Below are 23,778 nucleotides of genomic sequence, written 5' to 3'. Positions count from 1 at the left end.
CCCTCTCCCTCTCCCTCTCCCTCTCCCTCTCCCTCTCCCTCTCCCTCTCCCCCCTCCCTCTCCCTCTCTCTAATAAATAAAAATAAGCTTTATTTTAAAAAAAGATTTGGGATGTTATCTCAAGCAGTTTAAGTATCTTGGTTAACTGAGAAAATGAACATTTGGGACCAGCACTGAGGCACACCAGGTTAAGCTGCTGCCTGCAGTGCCGGCATACCATATGGGCGCCAGTTCGAGTCCCGGCTGCTCCACTTCCAGTCCAGCTCTCTGCTGTGGCCTGGGAAAGCAGTAGAAGATGGCCCAAGTCCTTGGGCTCCTGCACCCACGTGGGAAGACCTGGAGGAAGCTCCTGGTTCCTGGCTTCAGATCGGCGCAGCCGCGGCCATTGCAGCCAACTGGGGAGTGAACCAGTGGACGGAAGACCTCTCTCTCTCTGCCTCTCCTTCTCTCTCTATGTAACTCTTTCAAATAAAAATAAATAAATCTTTTTTTTAAAAAAAAGGAAAGAAAATGAACATCTTCCCTTTTATCTTTATTTTTCTCTATTTTCCAAATATCCAATATCCTAGCAAAATTATTTGCATAATTTTTGAAAAAGAATTTAAACCCTCACTTCCCTAGAAGTTATCCCCTGACAGCGCCCTGCTGCCTGCACATTCTCTGTCCAGGATTTTCTCTGTGCTAAGGCATCCGTGGGCCTCACGCCGGCTTTGGCAGCACTGCAGCAGAGGGCAGCAGCTCTGCCGGCCTCTGAGCCCTGGACAGCCCTGCCGGCAGCTGCATTCGCAGGGCACTACCACAGGCGACCCCTGACTGCTCGCCCCCACCCCCAGCCCTCCTTCATCCCCTTGGCTCCTTGGCTGTGCACAGCTGGGAAAGCCGGAGTAGACCTGAGCCAGCCAGTGGGGAGCCAGGCTCAAAGCCCACAGACAGCTGCCAGGGTGGGGTGGGGGGACCTTCCTCCCCCAAGCACATCAGCACACCTGGGCGAGCGAGACGTCACCCCAGGCCAGCTGCCCTCTGCCCATCAGGATGCTCACAGCTGTCGCTGGAGCCTGGGCGGCAGGTGCAGACCTAAGGACTGGCAGGCACTTTGGGAGTCCACAGTGTCCACAGCCACCCACGCAGAATCCCCAAATCATCCCTGTGTGGCTGCGGGAGGTGAAGTGGGTGCTCCGGGGCCTTAGTGACTTCAGCGGGGCTCCCCCCCAGGAACCAGGCCAGGCAGTCGCCCACAGGGGCTCCCCATCTAGCCTCACCCTGCAGGCTGGGGAGCAAAGCTCCTCAAAGAATCAAAGCTCTGATCCTTCTTGTCAAGGTGCTCTTCAAGTCACAACACCAGGCCATGTGGCGTGACAAGGTGTTCCTGAAAAATGAGTTTTTAAAAATATACTTTTCCGGCCGGCGCCGTGGCTCAATAGGCTAATCCTCCACCTTGCGGCGCCGGCACACCGGGTTCTAGTCCCGGTCGGGGCGCCGGATTCTGTCCCGGTTGCCCCTCTTCCAGGCCAGCTCTCTGCTATGGCCAGGGAGTGCAGTGGAGGATGGCCCAGGTGCTTGGGCCCTGCACCCCATGGGAGACCAGGAAAAGCACCTGGATCCTGGCTCCTGCCATCGGATCAGCGCGGTGCGCCGGCTGCAGCGGCGGCCATTGGAGGGTGAACCAACGGCAAAGGAAGACCTTTCTCTCTCTGTCTCTCTCTCACTGTCCACTCTGCCTGTCAAAAAAACAAAAAAAACAAAAAACAAAAAACAAAACAAAACAAAAAAAAAATATATATATATACTTTTCCTCGAAGCATTGTAGTTTTTTTAAATATACCTGTTTACAGGGCTAGTGCTGTGTCGTAGTGGGCTAAGCCTCCGCCTGAGGCCCCAGAATCCCATATGGGTGCTGGTTCATGTCCTGGCTGCTCCTCTTCTGATCCAGCTCTCTGTTGTGGCCTGGGAAAGCAGTAGAAGATGGCCCAAGTGCTTGGGCCCCTACAGCCGTGTGAGAGACCTGGAAGAAGCTCCTGGATCCTGGCTTCAGATCGGCTCAGATCCAATCATTTCAGCCACTTGGGGAGTGAACCAGCAGATGGAAGACTCTCTCTCTCTCTCTCTCTCTCTCTTTCTCCCCCTCTAACTCTACCTCTCAAATAAATAAAATCTAAAATAAATACATAAATAAAAATAATTAAATGTACCTATTTACTTGAGACAAAGAACACACTGCCAGCCACTGATTCATTCCCTAAATGCCTTCAACAACTGGGAATAGGCCAGGCAGAAGCTGGGAGCCAGGAACTCCAACCAGGTGTCCCACACGGATGGCAGGGACCCAAGACCCAAGTACTTGAGCCATTGCCTGCTGCCTCCCAGGGTGCCCATTAGCAGGAAGTTGGAATCGGGCGCTGGAGTGGGTGCCAAACCCAGGCACCCTGCTACGGGGCACAGGTGTCAACTTCTAGGCCAGACGATCACCTTGAAGAACATTTCCCAGGAGGTTCACAGTCGAATAAGCCTGGCAGCTGCAACACCCTACGTCTCGCCAGGGCCCTGAGAACGCGCAGGAGTGCAGACGAAGTTCCCTCCAGTGGACTCTGCTCCACCCAGCGCTGCCCCAGCCACGTTATCATCAATGCCAGGACAGCTCACAGACAAAGCTCCTGACGCTCCTTCCTGGAAAAGGGGAAGTTGGACAGCAGCCCCCCGCGTTCCTGGCAGAAAGAAGGCCCTGGGCAGGGGAGGGCGGCAGGCGCCCCATCGCTCATGTGCCAGCATATTTGGAGCCCGACCGGCTCAGCTCCGTGGCTCTGCTGCCCGGCTGGACGGTGTCACCACGGCGAGGTCACCTTCCTGCTTCGTGGAATTTCTCTGGGAGGCCAGGAAGCCCATTTTTAACTGCTCTCGGTCCAGCAGACGATGCCTCTGGCCTCGGGCTGGGGGCTGGGCTGCCGAGAAGGGCAGCTTTGTTCCCCCGGCTGTGCTGACAGTTTAATTACCGCCAGCCCAGCCAGGGTTGGCAGGGTCAGGCACTCTTCCCCACGGCTCCTGCAGAATCCCACAGCGAGCGCTCGTGGTCTCCAGCCCCGCCCCGCCTTTCCGGCCCAGCAGAGCCGCAGAGGGCCGGCTTGTCAGGACACACAATGGTGCCAAGGCTAAAAGGAGGCCCAGAGGACCTGGGTGTCCAGAGCATTTCTGGATGAGGAAGAGGACAGTGTGAGAGCTTCGAGGCCCCTCCTCCAGCCTGGGAGGACAGAGCTGGCGGGCAGGGAGGGGGCTCGCCCACCTGCTCCCTGCCTGAGCATGAGTGCAGACTGGGGCTTGTACTCTGAAAACAGCAGTCAGGGTCCACGCACGCCCCTCTAACCCAGAACGTTACCCCTGCCTCCAGCCCCGTACTCAACACCTCCGCCTCCTCTGGGGTGGACAGTCAGGTGACCTGCCATCACAGTACCGTCACCCCCACCTGCCATCAGAGTACATCTGCTGGGAGGAGGGGCGGGCTGCCCGCAAGACTGTCACCTCCCTGAGGGACACGACCACACCTGTCCACCAGCCTGGCCCTCACAGGAGGCCCAGGATCTGCTGGATTCGTGGGTGGGTGTGGTATGGACGGAAGGGGAGGGGGAGTGACTGGGAGGAGAGGAGTGGAGGGGAGGGGTTGGCCAGTGTGAGGAGTTGAGGGGTGGAAGTGTGTCTGGGGGTTTAGAGGTGGTTTGGCAGGTGGGTAAGGAGGAGGGGTGGGCAGGTATGAGGGTGGAGGGGTGGGCGAGTGCTGTATGGCAGGGCAGGTATGAGGGTGGAGGGGCAGAGGGATGGGCAAGCAGTGGCTGAGGAGACTGCCCCAGGGTTTGGAGGGCAGGAGCTGGGAGGCAGATATGTAGAACAGAAATGGGTGGCAGGAGGGAGGTGGGTGGGCAGATGAGCGGGCAGATGGGTGTTGGTGGGTGAAGGGGAGGGTGGATGGTCAGGGCCTGTCGCCACAGCCCCGGGCTTGCACTTCTTCATCTGTTAAGGGGGGACTGCTGACCTCACAGGCGCTCAGCTGCTGTATGCCAGCCGTCGGGCAGGAGCCTGGCACAGAATCTCTTCGTGTTCAGCCCGACGGCCGCAAGGACCGCAGCATGGCTCTGGGAGGTGGAGGCGGCGAGGGGACACGTGGGCTCCCACCAACTCCAGACACAAAGTGGGGTGTACTTGGCAGGAACTCCAGGCCACCTCAATGGGGGGCAGCCTGAGGAAGGAGAGGACGCCCCTGAAACCAGGGACACTACCACCCACCTGCCCCACTGGTTGCTCTCCCCTGACTGCTGGCAAAAGAAAGTCACCTGTTGGTGGGAGGTCCTGTCAGGCACAGGGACCGCCTCGGGCGGGCGGTGAGGCCGAGTGGTGGCAGGGATGGGGAGCCGAGACCAACGCTGCACAACTGCCCCCGTGTGGGGTCAGTCTGGGACTGTGGTGCCGCCTCCAGGAGTCGGGAGGACTCACCTGATATTTCCTAAATGTCACACCTGACGTGAGAGACAGCTGCACCTGTCTGCGTGAGGAATACCAGTAGCAGGACTTCACCTTCCGGAAGACACACACACCAAATGCACCACCTACGTGCCTGTGACCACAGCTGACCCGGCGCATTTCGCCTCCTTCAAACCCATCTTCATGCTGATTTGGCATAACGGCCCCTCATGAATGTCTAGAATTTGCTCCAGATGGAAAAGATTAGTAACAGAGCCCTCTGAGGCAAAGGCGGGGAGGGGTGTCAGTCAACAGGTGGGAGACCAACAAGGCTAGTTCTTGCCTCCTCGTGTTACCCCACCTTCCAGGGGACTGGCTCTACAGTGTCTCTGCACCAGCTGACCCCACAGCCCCGGCCAGCTCCCAGCCCACGGGTGACTGCCTGACCCAGCAGATTCTTTCTCCCAGAAATCTGGAATTTGGACCCAGCACACGCCGAGGGTCTGAGCTCCAAAGATGCGGGAAGCAGAAAAGGAGCCAGCACCATGGCTGACACAAATCATTCATCACCAAGACATTGTCAGTAAGCCCAGGACCCTGGTTTGCAGGAAGGAGCGGGACAGTTGGACATCCTGAAAGAACTAGAAACATCTCTCCCATGTGAGGGCTCGCTGTTCCTCAGAGCCTGTCCCAGAGACCACACAGGCTGTTGGCTGTGCCCTCGAGACACCCCACCCCACCAGCCTACACAGGTTCTGTTTCTGGAAGCAAGCTCACCCAAGCACACCTGAGTCAGCCCACCCAGGCGACGGCAAGTGCTGGGTCACTAGCACAGGGCCGGGGAGGGGGCCAGGAGCTTCAGCCAATGAATCTTCACACACGTGCCCTCATTCCCTTCCCCAGAACCTTCCCAGTGGACAACTCCGTGAGCCCTGATGCCAGAGAGAACCAGAGTAATAAGCAGTTTGTTTAACCAAGTCTCCCACGAGCGCCCTCTCTGAGACAGCCTGCCCTGGGGCGGGGTGGGGGGGGAGGTCCAGGATGCACTGACCTCATCTGCGAAGCCAACCCTGGGCTGAGACAGGCCGGGCATCCTGCACGGGAGTCCTCCCCAGAGGCCTCCGGTGTGCACACCTTGCTTACAGAGGAGATCAAGAAAATGTCAAGCGGAGAGCTAAAGGAAACAGTGTCCCTTCCCCCAGGAAGCCACAACCTGCAGAAGAAATGTCTCCTGCCAGAAGGAAGGGAGCCAGTGCCCGGAAAGCAAGCACTGGATGTGTAGAAATTGGCTCTGGCTGCGGGGCCTGCACATATTCTCCAAGGTCCACCACGCCTTCCCCTGGGCGGACCCTTCCCCTACACGTCCCCCTGTCAGCCGGCCTCTCCCCAGAGCAGCCGGAGATTCCCCAAGGTTTCCAGAGGGCACCAAGAGCAGGTGGCCCACAGACCCCCGTCTTCTGCCACGGCGTCTCAGCCCTTGCCTGGGCTTCCCCGTGCCAGCCCTTTGCTCCAGAATCTACTGATTTAATATTCGTTAGAGCCCAGAACTCCTTTTCCGTAGGGCTTCTGCGGAAACAGGAAACCGGGAAGCACACGAGCCAGCACCCAAACGGGCCCTCGCATCCACTGCGAGGAAGTCAGGTTGCCTTTCCAGGCTGGACCCTCAAAGGCAGTGAAGTGCCTGACCCGGCCTGCCTCACAGGGCCGTGCGGTGATGGACAAGAGGCTGAACCCAGAGCACCATGTCCCTTCAGGGGACCAGGTGCTCACCCGGAGCTACCAGGGACACAATCAACACCCATGCCAGGCCTCCCACAGGCTTGGAGGTGCTACAGGCACAATCTGACAGCCCCCACGGTGAACAGGTAAGGAAAGTTAACCACCCAACCCCTGGAAGCCCACAGCAAGAAGACATCCTCCCGAGAGGTGCCCATGGCTGCAGAGACCCCCGGCAAAGGGCTGGGAGGCACCAAGGGGTCCAAGGCAACTTCAAAATCAATGAGGGCAGCTCAGTGTGGGGACCCAAGCTCGGTGGCAACCGTGCGACATGCACCTGCTCGGGACCCTGGAGGGTGGAGGCCAGTGGATCAGCAATGGCTGCAAGGGGACAAACCCCAAGCAGGCAAATCCTGCAAAGGTCAGAAAGGCTCGTGGGACTCGGGAGAAGGACACAAACAGTGCAAAATGAGCCCAAGGGAAAAGGTGCACTGAATTTTTGTAGAAAGTGCTGTGATAATCCTAGCGAAAACCAACCGAGAGGAAGGATGGGGTGAGGAGATTAGAGCTGTCGGGACTCAAAAATCTCCCAACTCAAAATTCTCTAATACGCAGATCAAAGAATGAAACTGACTGTGTGAGGTAGTGAACTCTCCGTCCCTAGAGGCAGTCAACAAAAGACTGCAGGACCATTCACTAAGGGGCCACAGAAGAGATTCCTTAGCTGATCTCAAAGATCCTGTCCAGCCCGAGATCCCCCAAAATGAAACATATGGCGGAATGACAGACACATCTGGCTTGTCACAATGGAGCAGTGGTCCCACCGATCCTTCAAACTAGAAAGATGGACACTGACAGCACATCAAAATAAGACACTGCACCACAGCTAATAAATTTACAGACCACGTTACGCTTGCAGGTAGAACGAGCTGAAAACAGAAACAGCTTCAAGGAGGGCCTGGCTGAATGAACCAACATTCAACCCCAGGCAGCGGGAAACGTGCAAGAAGAGTGCCTGGTGAGGCCGGCCTCCCCGTCAGCAGCATGCCCAGGCCCAGACACCTCTGCTGCTGTCAGCAGCTGCACCTGCGACTGGAGGAGCCGTGGGTTCTTCCAAGTGCTGGCCATGGAGAAATGCCCGACCCAGCACCTTCCAACAGGGAGGCCTGGCCTTGAGGCCCCGAATCACTCCTGCCAGGTAAGGAGCACTGTGGGTAAGGTCATGGGGAAGCCAAGCCCCATGGAACAAACACTGCCCATCCCCCAGGGTGAGGGGTGAGACCAGGGAGGGGACATCACCCCCAGAGCGGCACTCACAGTCGCGACAGAGCCTGGTTATTCTGGAACAGCAGTTCTGGGAGCGTGTGCAGCTGGTTCCGGTTCAGCCGACTAAAGAGGAGAAGACAGAGTTGGAAATCACTTAGACATCCAGGAAATTAAAAGGACTTCCTCATTATTGTTATTATATTATCTGAGAGACAGAGCTCTCATTCACTCCCCAACAGCTGAGGCTGGGCCAGGAATTCCCTCCAGATCTCCCATAAGGATGGCAAGAACCCAACTACTTGACTCATCACCTGCTGCCTCCCAGGGTCTATGTTAGCAGGACTTTGGAATCAGGAGCCAGAGCCAGGAATTGAGCCTAGGAATTCAGATGTGGGACACAAGCATGTTGACTGCTAGGCTAAATGGCCACCCCAATGATAGCTTTTGAGCCGCCACTACATAGCAGCTCAGCCACGGAGGGACGTCATGCCCAGGAAGTACAGAAGCTGGGTTCATGGACCGCCAGCAGGGCTGCCGCCTGGGAGTGGGTACAGGCGCAGCATCTCAGGCACGGCCCCGGGCTACTGACTCAGAGACCGCAGTTCAACCAGAGCCCCTAGCGACTGGCGGGCACGTCAAGGTTGAGGAGCACTGGGACGTCAGGCAGCCCCTGCACCCAAGTCCACACACGGAGGATTACCTTAACTGTCCTTCAGCCCACTATGATACACCAACTCAGCAAAAGCTTTCCTTTGGAAGGAGTAGGCAAGAAATCTAATTCTATGTGGCTGGCAGTAGCTGGTCTGTACTTACCTCCTCGAAGGTCTCCCCCATCATCTGCCATGTGAGAAGGTGAGGTCCACCACACTCCAGCCTAGCACAGACCCTGATCTGCACCTCTAGCAGACCAGCTGGAAGACCTGTCCCTAAAGGGAAGCTCACAGCTACCCTGGGGGAAAGAGGCCACCAATACAGTCCTTAAAGCAACAGGAGCGGACATCAGCTGACTCCAAGATCCTCAGCCTCAATCCCACAAGTTACCCTGTGTTTACTCTGCCAGGCAGCCACTGGGTTTTGTTCCACTTCCCCCAAAGTCTTTCCTATTTTTCTGGCTTCAATTTCTGAAAGACATTTAGGAGGAAGAGGAATTCGATGCCAAGTTTAAAGTGGAAAATCAAATGCCCCCAAAGGGACCCAGCATGGAAAGGGACATGCAGGGAACCCAAATATTAATGAAAGTAGTGGAGTCATTACTGGCCCTGACTCCCTGCCAGGCACTGGGATAAACAGTTCCTGGCCTCATCCCTCCAGCAGAGGGAAAAGGCGGGCTTCCTTCTCTCGCCCATGCCACCACCTTGCACCCATGCGCATAGCTCCCTGGGAAGGTTTCACCACAACCAGCCCGCCACTCGGCTCGGCTCCTGACAGGTGCCCGTGGTACGTCTGTTGTCTGGGCTGGGCTGCCCCTCTCTGGGATGAGCTGAGTGCCTCGCCCAGGTCATCACCGAGGGGCAGTCTTTCCCTCACCCCTCCCCAGTGGCTCCACAGGGCCATGCTGACCTCCACTTAGGTTGGGGACTTCACGGACGGTGGAGCCAGGCTACTCCCACCCAGCCACAGGCCAGCAGCTGCCCTGGCACCTGCAGGGCCACACACTTCTCTTTCTGCACTCGAGTTTTTAACTGCTCATAAGAACCAAGTCTGTCCATTTCCAAACCTGTTTGGTGGCAGAGGTATTTGTCATTACAATTACATGATCATTTTTAAAGGAGCCCATAATGAATGGACTACTAGCAGGAAGAGTCATTGCTGTGAAGACGAAGTGGGATGCTTTGAAAAGACTCACCCACTGAAAGGAAAGCCACTCTCTGAAGACTAAGGGCAGAGAGAACTGGCGTAAAGAATTCAGGACTCTCCACTCCCTTGCTTCCAAGAAAGCTCACTCCACTTCCAAAAAACCAAAACCAAAAGTCATAAACCAAAGATACATGTGGAGCTTAGACAAAGAAAACAACACAGGGGCTGGCGCTGTGGCGCAGCGGGTAAAGTTGTCACCTGCAGTGCCGGCATCCCATATGGGCACCAGTTCAAGTGGCTGCTCCACTTCTGATCCAGCTCTCTGCTGTGGCCTGGGAAAGCAGAGGAAGATGGCCCAAGTCCTTGGGCCCCTGCACCCATGTGAGAGACCGAGAGGAAGCTCCTGGCTCCTGGCTTCAGACTGGCTCAACTCCAGCCATTACAGCCATTTGGCAAATAAACCAGCAGATGGAAGACCTCTCTCTCTGTCTCTGTCTCTGTCTCTCTGTCTCTCTCTCTCTTTCTCTCTCTCTGCCCCTGTAATTCTGCCTTTCAAATAAAATAAATAAATCTTTAAAAATAAATACACAGCACCCCACTCAGTGGCTCAAGGTGGGTGTCTGGCCTCGCAGTTAAGACGCCCATGGCCCATAGTGGAGTTCCTGGATTTGACACTCAGCTCTGGCTCCTGACTCCAGCTTCCTGCTGATGTGTACCCTGGGAGGCAGCAGAGATGGCTCAAGGCCTTGGGTCCCTGCACACAGAGCAGCATCGACACGAGTGAGAATACTCCCAGTTCCTCTCTGCTGTCACCTCCCCACGCCTGCAACTCCCTCAGCAGCTGGCCGGGCTGGGCAGGGCAGGGGGACGCCCCCTGAGCACCTCGTTCCCAGCACCCTCTCAGCGCCAGTCCCAGCGGCCTGCTGAGCCTGTGCCCCAGGGGTACTCACAGCCGCTCCAGCTCCTTCATGTCATCAAAAGCCCCCCGCTCCACGGCCCCGATCTGGTTCTCCATCAGCTGCCTGGGGAAGCAGAGAGACAAGGACAGCTTCAGGGCGCTGGGCAAGGGCTCCTGGAAGCAGCCAGCTCAAGGGAGGAGGCGGGGCAAACTGCCAGGCAATGCTGGCGAGGGAGAGAGACAGAGCCATGCCCAGGGCTCACACAGACCCACACCCTGGCCTGAGCGGACCCCCTAGCTCATGATCCTGCAACTTCCCCCTCCTCTGCCAAAGGTCCCTCAGCACCCCCACCCTGGCAGCAAGACAGGCCTCGGGCCCCACCCACGCTGACCCCTCTGCAGCCACCTGCCACGGGGTCGCTGCTCCCAAGGCAGGCTAGGGAGGGCTTGGGCTGCTGGTGCAGGGGCCTGTCTGTGGCCACTATCAGGGGAGGGGAGCCTGTGACTGGGCAGGGCCCACACATGCCTGAGCACGTTCTGCCCACTCCCCCACCCCGCACTGCCCCATCTGCTGTAGGAAAGAGTGGGTGCCCACAGCAGCTCAACCACCCAGCTCTGTGGGACTCCTTGCTACTCCTGCCCACGAGCTCCAGCTGGGGCTGGGGGCGGGAAGCACTTTCCACCAGAGGGTGACTGTCACGTGGTCATCCTTGAGATGTCAAAGAAGGGTTTTCTCCCTGTGTCTTCTCCCTGCCACTCTCCAGCCGGTGGCTTAGGTGGCCCTGCGGGTGTGGGGCAGGGGACAGAGCTGCCACCAGACATTTCTCTGCTGGAGGCCCAGGGAGAGAGGGGAGGGGCGGGAGGGAGACACAGAGCAAGCGAGGGAGCTCCCCCTGACTCGGAAGATCAGAAGAGACTCAGGAGCCTGGAAGGGGTCAGAGGTCAGCAGATTCTGGAGCAGCACAGCCTGCGCCTAACTTGTCCTTTCTGACCGCAGAGAAATTGGCCACGAGGTCCCAGCTCCTCCAAGGACTCTCGAAACCACAGAGCCAGTATCACTCTTCTGAAAGAATCTGGGGGCAGGGGTGAAGGATCCTGCGATTCTCTGATGTTGGATTTCCTCCCAGCCAGGCAGCTCGGGGCTCAGAGACGCGGAGAATGCAAAGAAACACAGCACTCCCGAGCGTGTGGGCTGAGCCCTGACTGCCTGTGTACCCCGAGAGCAAACAGGGATGGGGTCCCTGGTTCCTCCCCCCTGCCCACCCTGACAAGGCTGCTGCCACATGGGGTTCCATTGGCAGCAAGCAACTGAGCCAAACAGAGCTGTGCCCGTCACCCTGGCCACAACTGGGCACCAGAGAGGCACCAGCTCTGCACTCAGCATCCCCCACGCAAATCAGGGAGTGCCCTTGCTGGGAGCCTTCCCGGGCACAGGTTCCGGTAACAGTGGGACTGCTCTGTGTCCACTCAGGTCCCCGGCAACCCATTGCAGCCCCAGCTCCCAAGGTGACTGCATTTGGAGACAGGGCCTCTAGGGAGGTCAAGTTCACTGAGGTCAGAGGGTGAGGCCCCAACCCAGCAGGAAGGGGAACAGAGACCACCAATCTCCCCGGAAAGGAGAGGCCAGCTGTCTGCAAGACAGGAAGGAGCCCTCACTGGACACCAGCCCTGCTGTCAATCACGGCTCGCTGGCCTCCCGGGCCCCTGCTCTGGGACTCCCAGCCTCCAGAACTGTGTGCAAACATGTCTGCTGCTTAGAACCCCTCTGCAGACTCAGTTCCAGCAGCCAGAGCTAGAGACCCAAACGCTCTTCACGGCCTCCTGATGGTCCCAGGCCCCCAGCTGACAGTGGGCAGGACAGCCTGGGCCCCACGGCCATGCCCACTTCTCCCTCTAGGTCAGGACTCAACTCCACTCCTGCAGGGTGTCCCCAAGACCAATCACAGCCAGAAGGCCCGCAGCTCTGCAACCTGCAGCCAGGGCCCTGCTGAGGCACCCATGGCCACCACCAGGGGCAGAGGCAGGAGGGAGGTCACGGCCGGGCAGCGCCCCCTACTCACAGCACCCGCAGCTGCTTGAGGCCCGCGAAGTCGTTCTTGTGGATCCGGGTGATGTTGTTGCCATTGAGTTCCCTGGGGAGAAGGAGAAAAACGGAGGTGGAGGGACAGCCAGCCAGGCTGAGCTCCAAAGCCCGCTCTACCTGGCTCCAGCCTGCCCATCCCCCCTCCTGGGGTGGAGCTGGGGCTTCCAGCTGAGCCCCTGACAGCCAGATCTATGTCAAAGCCGGCAAGGAAGGAAAGTGGGCACTGGCCAACGAGAGAGCCCATCCAGGTGGAATTCCTGCTGTGCCTCAGTTTTCTCACCTATAAAATGGGGCCAGCCACTGTCTCTGCCTCATAGGCTCCCCATTTGCTCATAAAAAAGTACAACTGCCCGGCAAAGGGCCCCACTGGGGACACTAGATGCCACCGTCCAGCAGCACTGCCTCTGCGAGGTGTCTCTATTCTGAGTGCGAGAGAGCAGGAGGGCCCAAGCTGTTTAAGGGGACTGAGGAGATGAGACAAGCTGAGGCCCAAAGGACCATGAAGAGCTGCCCGGCAGTGCCCCAGGGGAGACCACCCAGAGTCAGCCTGGAGCTGGGGTGGGGACAGTAGACAGGCTAAGAGGCGGGCGCAGAGGAAGCAGGATGGGGGGAAGGGGTGTGGATCTCAGAGGGCCTGGGAAGCAAGCAGGGAGCCAGTGAGGACTCCACCCGGCCAGCAGCGCCCACCTCCGGCCCACCCCAGGGCCAGGTCCGCAGCGGCTCCTCCTCTCTACTATCTGGGCCCATCCTCCCTTCCAGGCTACACCTGCTCTCCACCATGGGCACTCCCGACAGCCTCCTGGGCCCCTTGGGCAAGGGCCCTGCCTCAGAGGCCACTGCCCCCAGCGCCCCTGCCTCCCAGGGACCTCACCCCCTCCCAAGAAGCTTCCTCAGCCTGGGAAAGGCACACAGGCCACTCACGGGGCAAGACAGCTCCACATTCCAGAAAGTCCTTCCACGGAATCACACACAGCCGAACCTCTCTCAGGCGTGGTTCTGTCCCTAGCTGTCCCCTTCAACCTCTAATCAAGGGGACACCTCCCACCCACAACCATGCCACCTCCCAAGCTTTCTCTTCACTCATAGTCACTTATGTGCTCTGTAACAACCTAAATCCTCCCCCTCATACACACACACACACACACACACATACACACACATGCACACACAGGCACACACACACACACAGGCACATACACATGCCCTGGTCACCCGCAGTCCTGGCTTCTCACTTCACCAACTTTGGTTCAAAGATCCAGGCACAACCACAAGCCCGTCTCAAGTCCAAAACACTCTGGAAACAAGCCCCGTCCCCGCAGTGTGCAGGAAGTGTGTCTGGCTCAGGTGGCATTTGGCAGGTGCTTCACTGAGGCCAACAGCCTGGGGCAGGCGGCTCGCCCTAGCAGTCAAGGTACAGTCAAGGCGCCACAGCCCCTGTTGCAGTGCCTGCCTGGGTTCAATCGCTCAGCTCCTGCTCCCAGCCCCAGGCCCTGGGAGGCAGCAGTGATGGCTCAGGTACTTGGGTCCCTGCCACCTATGGGAGAGACTTGGATTGAGCTCCTGGCTTCCACCCAGCCCCAGATGTTGCAGGCACTGGGGTAGTGAACCAGCAAATGAGATCTCTCCCCACCCCAAATTAACTAATTAATTTTTAAAAATATTTTTAAAAGACCAGTGTATGTTATTAGTGCCCACACACTGCAGGATTGGGCATCCTCACAGGGGCTGGGAAGTACTTCTTCCGCCCTTTTTTTTTTTTTTTTAAGATTTATCTATTTATTTGAAAGGCTGAGTTATAGAGAGGCAGAGGTAGAGGCACAGAGAGACTCCCCTATCTGCTGACCAAATGGCTGCAATGGCCGGAGCTGGGCCGATCTGAAGCCAGGAGCCAGGAGCTTCTTCCAGGTCTCCCATGTGGGTGCAGGGGCCCAAGGATCTGGGCCACCCTTCACTGCTTTCCCAGGCCATAGCACAGAGCTGGACCAGAAGTGGATCAGCCAGGACTTGAACCGGCGCCCATGTTGGATGCCGGCACTGCAGACAGTGGCTTTACCCACTACGCCACAGCACAAGCCTCTCTTGTGCCTGTCTTACAGGTGAGGGCAGAGCGGTGCCATGAGAACAAGTGCCCCCACCCCCACCCCATAAATGTCAGAACCCACGCCGTCTGCCCCCAGCTTTCCCTACCAGGCCAGGCCGGGTCTCCACACTGATGAGCCCAGCAGCCATTCCCCACCTTGTTCACCTTGCATGTGCCCTGGGCCGGTCTCCTGGTGTGTGGAAGTGCGTGGAAGTGGCTAGAAAGGCTGGGTCCCTGCCCCACCTCTTGTCTAAGGGGCTCTCAGGGGCTGGGTCCAGAAGCCAGGCAGAGCCGATTCTGGGATTCCTGGAAGAGGCGGGCCCTTCTCAGCATGACCGTCCCTCCCGGAAACAGCCTCACCTGGGCTCCCCCACAAGGGAACGGTTCCTCCAAGGCACAGCTGCTGTCACCACGCCCTGAGGCCATCCTGGGAAGCTCCCTTCCCCAACCCCAAAACTGCAAGGCACTTTGGGTGGTTGTGCTTTCAACTAATTAATGAATGAACTGAGAGACAGAAACCGACGGAGAGATAGCGAAGAGAGTGCTCCCGTCCGCTGGTTCACTCCCCAAATGCCTGCAGCAGCTGGGGCTGGGCCAGGCCACAGCCGGCAGCCAGGAGCTGCATCCCCATCTCCTGTGTGGGTGCAGGGACCCAGTTACTTGAGCCACCACGCCTCTGGGGTCTGCTTTTGTGGAAAGCCGGGGTTCAAGAGCTGGAGCCAACGATGAAGCCAAGGTGCTCCAACGTGGGACAAGCGCATCCTACCCAGCGTCTAACCGCGAGGCCTACGCCTGCCCTCCAATGTTTCATTTCTCCTTGTTAGAAACGTAGGTCAGCTTGGTTTTAAGAGAGCACATGGAAGCGACTTAAATGGACATCAGCAGGGCACTGCTCATTGAGTTCAGGAGACGGAACGCCGTGCAGCCATTTAACACGGTCTAGATCTGTTCATTCCACAAGGAGAGCTGCCCATGACCCAGAGGGTGGAAGAAGGGTCACGAGACAGCACTGCATTCTGTGAGCTCCCAGGCAAACCCACATGCACACACATGCAAATACACGTGCACACGCACTCACACAGGTGTGTGCACTCAACGAACTGTGTGCGCGTATTAACAGCCACAGCTGCAAAACGCTGAGACTCAAGATGACTGCAGTTTCTTTTTTTTCTTTTTTGACTTCTCTGCATTACTTGAATGCTTTTAAAGGCATCTATATTTTTATAAGCCAACATAAGATTCAAGTTGTCACATTTAAAAGTAGAGTGATATATTGGCCGGCGCCGTGGCTCACTAGGCTAATCCTCCACCTAGCGGCGCCGGCACACCGGGTTCTAGCCCCAGTTGGGGCGCCGGATTCTGTCCCGGTTGCCCCTCTTCCAGGCCAGCTCTCTGCTGTGGCCCAGGAGTGCAGTGGAGGATGGCCCAAGTGCTTGGGCCCTGCACCCCATGGGAGACCAGGAGAAGCACCTGGCTCCTGGCTCCTGCCTTCGAATAGGCGTGGTGCCGGCCATGGCGGCCATTGGAGGGTGAACCAACGGCAAAGGAAGACCTTTCTCTCTCTCTCTCTCTATCCACTCTGCCTGTAAAAAAAAAAAAAAAAAAAAAGTGGAGTGAAATATGCACACTCCTGACTTTTTTCAATTTCCCAAAGAAGAAATGAAAATCACAAGAGAATCCCATCACTCAGAAAAAAAGCCTCCTTCCTATTCTAGAATGTTCTCTCTCCAGTCTGTATCCTTTGGCTAAAATTCCTATGTGGGGGAGATGACTCAGCAAATATTCCCGGGCCTTGGTTTCCCCGTTTCTAAAATGAGGACCATGACACCCACCTTGCAGAGATGCAGTGAGTTTCAATGAAGCTTCCACGACTTCATCTCCCTTTCTTTTTAAGATTTATTTATTGTATTTATTTGAAAGGCAGAATGACAGAGAGAGAGAGAGATCTTCCATCTACCTTATCACTTCCCAAATGGCCAAGCTAGTCCAGGCCAAAGCCTGGAGCCAGGAACTCTATACAGGTCTCCTGCGTAGGTGGCAGGGGCCCAAGTACTTGAGCCATCTTCAGCTGCTTTCCCAGGCACGTTAGCAGGGAGCCGGATCAGAAGTGGAGCAGCCAGGACACGAAGTGGCACTCCGAAATGGGGTGCTGGCGTCACTACGCTGGACCCTGACTTAACATTTCTCAACACCAAGAGCCATGACCAGCACACCACCAGAGTACGCTAACCTCAGTACTGCCCATTCCACCAGGAGGGGGCACCCAGAGCAGGGCCAGACTGGGCATGGAGGAGCCGCCCCAGGACGGTAAAGACTACGAGAGACCCCTGAGGTGGCTCTTCCTCCACCAGCGACATGTACACAGCCATCCCTCTCCCCAAGAGGACAGACACCCCCTGCGTGGATGGCCCTGACTTCCATGCACTCCTGGGCAGGCCCTGGTGGCAGATTTTGGAGAGCGTCAACCAAGCAATGTCACCAAGGGGAAAGCAGAGCTCATGAGGATTCCTCGTGAGGGGTGTGCGGGGGCTCCTGTTTCCTGGGGGCTAAGGACGTCCCCATAGCAGCCCAACCCAGCAGTGGCAACGGGGTGGGGGAGGAGAGCTCAGCTGCCCTCCAAAAACCAAGCCCTGTCCTGTGAGGTCCCCCAAAACTGACCATGCACACACACACTCCCGGTGAAGGAGCCAGGTCTCCCAGGCTCGGGAGCTGTGCCACCCTGTGCTTTCCTTTGAAATCTTGGCCTGGCCAAACCCACACTGCTGAATGTCTGCAGAGACAGACCAGAGAGCTGGAGGAAGAAAGAATTTCCCTCTGCAGCCACTGCCCAGACGTGAGAAAGGAGTCCACATAGGCCGGCCCCTCCCCCCACCTGCAGAGGGGCCCCACTCTGACCTGGAGCCCTGCAGAGTCCCCGAAAGGGCTCACCACAGTCACTCTGGCTCCCCTCCAATCTGCTCTCCAGGCCTCAGCCAGAGTGGTCTTTTCAAGATGCAAATCTGATCATGTCACTCCCCACTTAAACCCTTCAATGAGTCCCCATGGCTCTTGGAATCAAGACAAAAATCTCCTTAGTGTGAACCGCAAGTTCCGGCGTGTTCTGCCCTGTCCCCACCGATCCGCCGCTCCTCTGCCCCACTCCCTCCTGTGGCAGGGCCCTTGAACTTGCCAGGCCCTCCCTCCTTCCTGTCTGCCTAGCTCACCCCGGCCTCTTCTTTCATGGATAAGCCTTCCTGATCCAGCCCTGCAGAGCGCTCCGACCCTCTCCTCTGTGGCACAAAGCGGGGGCAATTTCATGTGAACTTGGGGGCTCTTTGATGTCTCAGTCCCCAGATGGGATTAGAAGCTCCTTGAGAAAACAGACCGCGTTGGCTTTTTCTCAGTATTGCACTCCAGGCCCTGACACAGTACATGGCACGTGACCAGTGTTTCCATGTTTCTTGACTGCGCGAATGAATTTGCATGAAGATTGGCGTATGTCAGGGACAGGTGTTTGGCACGGCGGTTAAGACACCACTTGGGGCACCTGCATCCATAGCCTTGGCTCTGCACCCAGTTTCAGCTTCCTGTTGATGTGCACCCAGGGAGGCAGCAGGTGACAGCTCAGTACCTGGGTCCCTGCCACCCACAAGGGAGGCTGGATTGAGTCCCTAGCTCCTAGCTTCAGCCTGGCCCAGCCCCCGATATTGTCAGCATTTCTGAAGCAGCAGATTGGAAATATCTCTTCCTCTCCACTTCTCTCTCTGTCTGTCTATCTGTCTCTCTCTCTCTCTCTCTCTCTCTCTCTCTCGATGCCCTTCAAATATTTTTAATTGCCATATTTCGTTCAACTGGGTTGCCTGCATTTTCCATGTTTCCTACTCCCCCACTCCAAAAAGGAGACTGATAAATGCTCTTCTCAAAAGGACATCATCCTAGAAAAAGCCCCACACCAGGCTGCTACCCTGTTACATCCACTTCCTCCCTTCCAGATTCTTCTGCCCTTACCTGTGAGTCCTACAGGAGCCAGGCAATGGTGCCCTCAGGGTTCAGCTGCCAAGCAGGAGAGCTGGGCCCTTCCAGACACCCTCAGGAGGAAATGAGGAGGGCGGGCGGTCTCCCTCCTGCTCCAGCCTCCCTGGGCCTCAGGAGACTCCAAGCAGCAGGTGCACAGGGGGAAGCCTTCCGGGGGCTTCACTGCCCTCACCACACTGACACTAGCTCCTCCTAATTCTCACCAACACTCTGGTGGGAGTCACTGCATCATCCTGTGGATGAGCCTACAGAGGCAGAGGCAGAGCTGGGGAGCCGGGCCGGGGGCTCCACATCCAGCAGCACAGCTCAGACCTTGCAGTCCCAGCCCAGCAATACCCAGACATCCTGAGGCCTTGGGGGACACGTCATCTCTCCAGTGTCACTCCCATCCGCAGAGCAAAGCTGTCCAGCAGGTGACCGGTGAGAGCAGAGACCACGACCTGACTCAAGCAGTGGCTCAGGTAGGAGGTACACAGCCTGGCACTCTGTGGCTGGCCTGGGAGGACTGGGCCACAGACAGGGACCCTGAGCAGAGCTGCAGGCCACAGCCAGGGGCCAGGGGCACTGTGAGGCCCCAGAGATCTGAGCCCAGCAGGGTGAGCTGGAGGCTGCCCCCAGGGAAGGCCAAGAATGGCCCCCAGAGCACAGGGACCTGTGGGGCCCTGGCCCATGGGGTGGAAGCCTAGCTTTTCCCCAGCTCCCTCATTCCCTCTTTTTGAAAAATTTATTTGCGGGCCGACGCCGCGGCTCACTAGGCTAATCCTCTGTCTGCGGCACCGGCGCCCCGAGTTCTAGTCCCGGTCGGGGTGCCGGTTCTGTCCTGGTTGCTCCTCTTCCAGGCCAGCTCTCTGCTGTGGCCAGGGAGTGCAGTGGAGGATGGCCCAAGTGCTTGGGCCCTGCACCCCATGGGAGACCAGGAGAAGCACCTGGCTCCTGCCATTGGATCGGCGCAGCAGCAATTTGGGGGTTGAACCAACGGAAAAGGGAGACCTTTCTCTCTGTCTCTCTCTTTCACTAACTCTGCCTGTCCAAAAAAAGAAGAAGAAGAAGAAGAAGAAGAAGAAGAAGAAGAAGAAGAGAAAAAGAAAAATTTATTTGAAATACAAAGACAAGAGAGAGAAAGAGACAAGCACACGGAGATTTCTCACCTGCTGGTTCACCCCCCCCCACCAACCGCCCTCCAAGTGCCCCCACCAGCCAGGACTGAGCCAGGCCAACACCACCTCCACCGGGTCTTCCACATGGGTGGCAGGGACTCAGATGCTCGCGCCACTGTAGGCATGCGCACATTTTGCTTACTCATCCCTTCCTCATCAGACGCTGGCTGTGGTGAACAACACTGCCAAGAGTGCGGCTGTGCAGATGTCCATGCCCAGAGATGCAACCACGGGACCACAGGCAGTCCACGCTTCATTTCTGAAGCCCCCATACTGTCCTCCACAGCAGATGGACCATTTCACACTCACACGGCAGTGCACACGGCTCTCAACTCTCCACAACACCCCCCCAACACTTGCTATATTCAGGTTTGGGTTTTTTAATAGCAGCCGTCCTCGTGGGCATGAGGGCCCAGCTCTTAACCCCAACTCCATGGCACATTCTGTCCTGAGGCCTGCCTTGCTCCTGCTCAGCCCCTTCCCAGATCTGGGGTCTGCCCCAAAGCCACAGCCCTGAGGCCAGAGTCCTTCACAGCAGCAGAACTCCAGAACTCCTTGCCTACTGCCTGTCTGCTCCTCCCTCTCACCCCCAGCCCCGCGAAGCCACCACTCACAACGCTCTGCAGCTGACCTCCGTCTGCAACACCACCTCCCTGCAGCCCCCCAATTCTGCTCACTGCCCTTCACCCCCACCGTACACCCCACTCCGCACGCCAGCCTGCACCTGGAGCCCGCCCCTCAGCACGTGCAAGCAGGAAGGGCTTCATGGCCTCTGTGCCTGTATGGCCCCAACGCTGTGCACTCCCAAGCAGGTGCTCCAGGAGGGTCTGACGAATGAAGCCAAGCCTTATTAAGATGCACAGGTGGCAGTCACACTGAAACCTGGCCCTCGAGACCAGAGACTCAGCTCCCCACTGGGCAGCAGCCCTGAGCCGTCTGCCCCAGGTGGATGGCCCCACCTTGCTGAACTTGCTCCTCTAGAAAATAAGGGTACGCCATACCCTCTCCCAGGGCTGACATCAAGTTAAGAGAGGGGACACAGGCAAAACACGTCACTCCCAATGCAAGGCAGCGGTGACCACAGACATCATCCCAAGCCCCACTCACCTCTCCCTGCCTCCTCTGTCCCTGGCCATGGCCAACGCTCCCTTTCCCCCATGCCCCACTGGCACTAGCTCCCTCCCTCCCACAGTCTGCCCCCATGCCCTCCACCGACTGCTGCCCCTGCTCACTGGGGACCCATGTCCAACCGCGCCCCACCCTGCAGGGGGCGCTCTCTGCACCTGTCTTCTTGGCAAACTTCCTCACGACCTCCTCCATGCCCCACCCCCGCACCTCCCACCTTCCGCTTGTCCCAGTCTTGACAGTGACCCTGTCGCCTAACCTCATCCTCAGAGAGGGCACTCCCCACAGCACTGGCCCTGCTCTCCTTCTCCCAGCTCCCTCTGTGTTTTTACAACTGCTTGGCCCACGTTGGAATCCACAAAGGTTATTCAGCCTGAGCTCCATGTGCAAAGAGCAGGGCACAAGCCCCTCCATTGCCACGCCCCTTCCTCCTGCCCCCATGATGCAGGTGGAGGTGAAGGGCGGTCCTTGGGGCTCCTCAGAGGACGTCCTTCCTTCACCAGGACACCCCAGCATCACACGGCTTCCCACGCTGCGTTCTGGGCACCCCCCAGAATCGCCCTTGCCAAGCAGCCACAGAAGAGCAGCTCTGGGAGAGGCCCTGGCACGTCTGCCTCCAGGGCTCAGCTCAGCTTCACTCCGCCACAAGCCCATTCTCCCAGCCCCACCTCCGGGCCCCCTCCAGGGCCCCCGCTTGCTCTCTCGGGCACTGCTGCCCCGCACGGCCCACTCCCTCGTGAGCCTCGGCTTCTGTGACGGCTGCAGTAGAGCCTGCGGCTGCTGCAGCAAATGAGCACGCACCCCACGGCCGGCCGGGGCTGCCGACGACCGCCCGGACTCAGCTTACGGATCTGCTGCAGGCCACAAGTCCAGCATCCGCCTCTCGGGGCTCATGTGCAGGGGCCAGCAGAGCCGTGTTCCCTCCCAGACACTGTCACCAGCGAGGCACTCCCTTGCCTTTCTTGGTGTCCACGGGCTGATTCCTGGGCCCGTGGCCTCTTCCTCACCCCCATCTCGTCACCTGTCCCACCGCGGCTCTGACCTACCCTCTCCCTCACAGGGGTCCTGTGATGACACTGGGCCCACCCAGATAATCCAGGACCATCTCCTCATCTCAGCTCCTTCACTTGGCCCCGACTGCCAAGTCCCCGGCCACAGAGGGTGACACAGTCTCAACCACTAGTGGGCCCACAGCCACGATTCTAAAGCAAAGGTCAGAATCCCTAAAATGTGGACAAAGACTGAATAAGAACTCGGGGCTGGTGCTGTGGCACAGCAGGTAAAGCTACGGCCTGCAGCACCCAGCATCCCATGTGGTCGCCAATTCCTGTCCCGGCTGCTCCACTTCCAATCCAGTTCCCTGCTAATGCTCCTGGGAAAGCAGCAGAGGGTGGCCCAGGTACTTGGGTCCCTATTCCCAGGTGGGAAACCCAGATGAAGCTCCTGGCTCCTGGCTTCAACCTGGCACAGCCCCAGCCGTGCAGCCATTTGGGGAGTGAACCAGCAGATGAAAAGACCTCTCTCTCTGTCTCTCTCTCTCTTTCTCTTTTTTTTAACAGGCAGAGTTAAACAGTGAGAGAGAGACAGAGAGAAAGGTCTTCCTTCCATTGGTTCACCCCCCGAAATGGCCACCACGGCCAGCACGCTGCGCCGATCCGAAGCCAGGAGCCAAGTGCTTCCTCCTGGTCTCCCATGCGGGTGCAGGAATCCAAGCACTTGGGCCATCCTCCACTGCCCTCCAGGGCCACAGCAGAGAGCTGGATCGGAAGAGAAACAACCAGGACTAGAACCCGGCACCCATATGGGATGCCAGTGCCGCAGGTGGAGGATTAACCAAGTGAGCCACGGCGCCGGCCTCTCTCTCTCTCTCTCTCTAACTCTTCCTTTTAAATAAATTAAATTAATCTTTTAAAACAAAAGGATGATTTAAAAAAACTCACTGAACGCATTTTGAGCATGGCCTGTTACGGCTGCATCACAGTTTGGGTGACCCTCGAAGATCCACGTGTTTAGCCCTTGATCCCGAGTCTGTGTTAGTGGATTAAGGACAGGGCTGGATCCAGCCGTGGCGTCTGAAGGTGGGGACTGGGAGAGTGACCAGACTGGACTAGGTTGATGGGGTGGAGCCCCAGGATCAGATGATGATTGCTTTATAAATAGAACCTCCCTGGCGGGGAAGGAGAGCCCGTGACTCTGCCCCCTGGTGCTCCATCACCAGCTGCCGCCCTCACCAGACCTAGCCCGACAGAGCCACCCAACCTCAAGCTCAGAACCTGCAGCACCATGAGCCAAAACAAACCTTCACACCTCACAAGTGGCTCCCCTCACCTCTCACGGTGACAGAAAGCTGAATAATAACACCAACCATGCACCGGGCAACAGAGACACGACAACACACAAGACGGGCTCTCCCCTCAAGAAGTCAAAAGCTACAGGCTCCATCAAACAAGTCACCTTATTAAAAGGGAAGAAAATTCTCTTCCTCAGAGAATAATTCCAATTAATAAATGAAGAAGGAATGAGGGGAATAGAAATTCACAGTTGGATAATAATTATTGCAGGCAAGACCGGTTAATGGGTATTAAAATTAGTAGATGAGAATTTGAGGACAAACAGGGTATCTCATAGTCCCAAAGTATCTCACCCCAAACATTTAGGAAATAGAAATGAGGGGCTTTGCTGTGGAGAAGACTGGCAGACCCCTCGTCACCAAGAGATCAAGGTTAACATTACCAGCAAGAACACACATCTGTGTCACACACCCCAGCAGGAGCACTGGGAGGGCTGGTCACCACGGGCATGCCTACAGAAAATGCTAGCCCCAATCTAACATGAAAATACGCCAGAGGAATCCAAACTGAAGAGCATTCTACAGCGTAACTCACCAGTGCTTTTTTTTTTTTAAGACTTAGTTATTTATTTGGAAGTCAGGATTACAGAGAGTGAGGGAGAGACAGAGAAAGGTCTCCCATCTGCTGGTTCACTTCCGAAATGGCCATAACAGCCAGGGCTGGGCCAGGCCGGAGCCAGGAGCCAGGGGCTTCTTCTGGGTCTCTCACGTGGGTTTAGGGGCCCAAGCACTTGGGCCATTTTCTGCTACTTTCCCAGAGACATTAGCAGGGAGCTGCATGGCAAGTGGAGGAGCCAGGACTCGAACCAGTGCTTACAGGGGATACCAGCATCCCAGACAGCAGGCTAA

General features: G+C 57.3%; 1 protein-coding gene across 2 annotated transcripts in view; it reads right to left on the bottom strand.

Annotated features, from left to right (window-relative positions):
- SLIT1 (slit guidance ligand 1) overlaps window positions 1-23,778 on the bottom strand; it is a 168,127-nt gene that overhangs the window by 134,406 nt on the left and 9,943 nt on the right. For both annotated transcript variants that reach the window (XR_011382336.1, XM_051823458.2), the window contains exons 2-4: window positions 12,181-12,252; window positions 10,173-10,244; window positions 7,477-7,548 (exon numbers count right to left, since the gene is read on the bottom strand). Coding sequence is in view for 1 of the 2 variants with exons in the window: in XM_051823458.2 (XP_051679418.1) it covers window positions 7,477-7,548; window positions 10,173-10,244; window positions 12,181-12,252 (216 nt within the window). In the remaining variant the exon portion in view is untranslated. The remainder of the gene's footprint in view (window positions 1-7,476; window positions 7,549-10,172; window positions 10,245-12,180; window positions 12,253-23,778) is intronic.

The sequence above is a fragment of the Oryctolagus cuniculus genome, chromosome 15 (assembly GCF_964237555.1).
Source record: "Oryctolagus cuniculus chromosome 15, mOryCun1.1, whole genome shotgun sequence".
Classification (NCBI taxonomy): domain Eukaryota; kingdom Metazoa; phylum Chordata; class Mammalia; order Lagomorpha; family Leporidae; genus Oryctolagus; species Oryctolagus cuniculus.
This window is presented reverse-complemented; position numbering and strand designations above follow the sequence as displayed.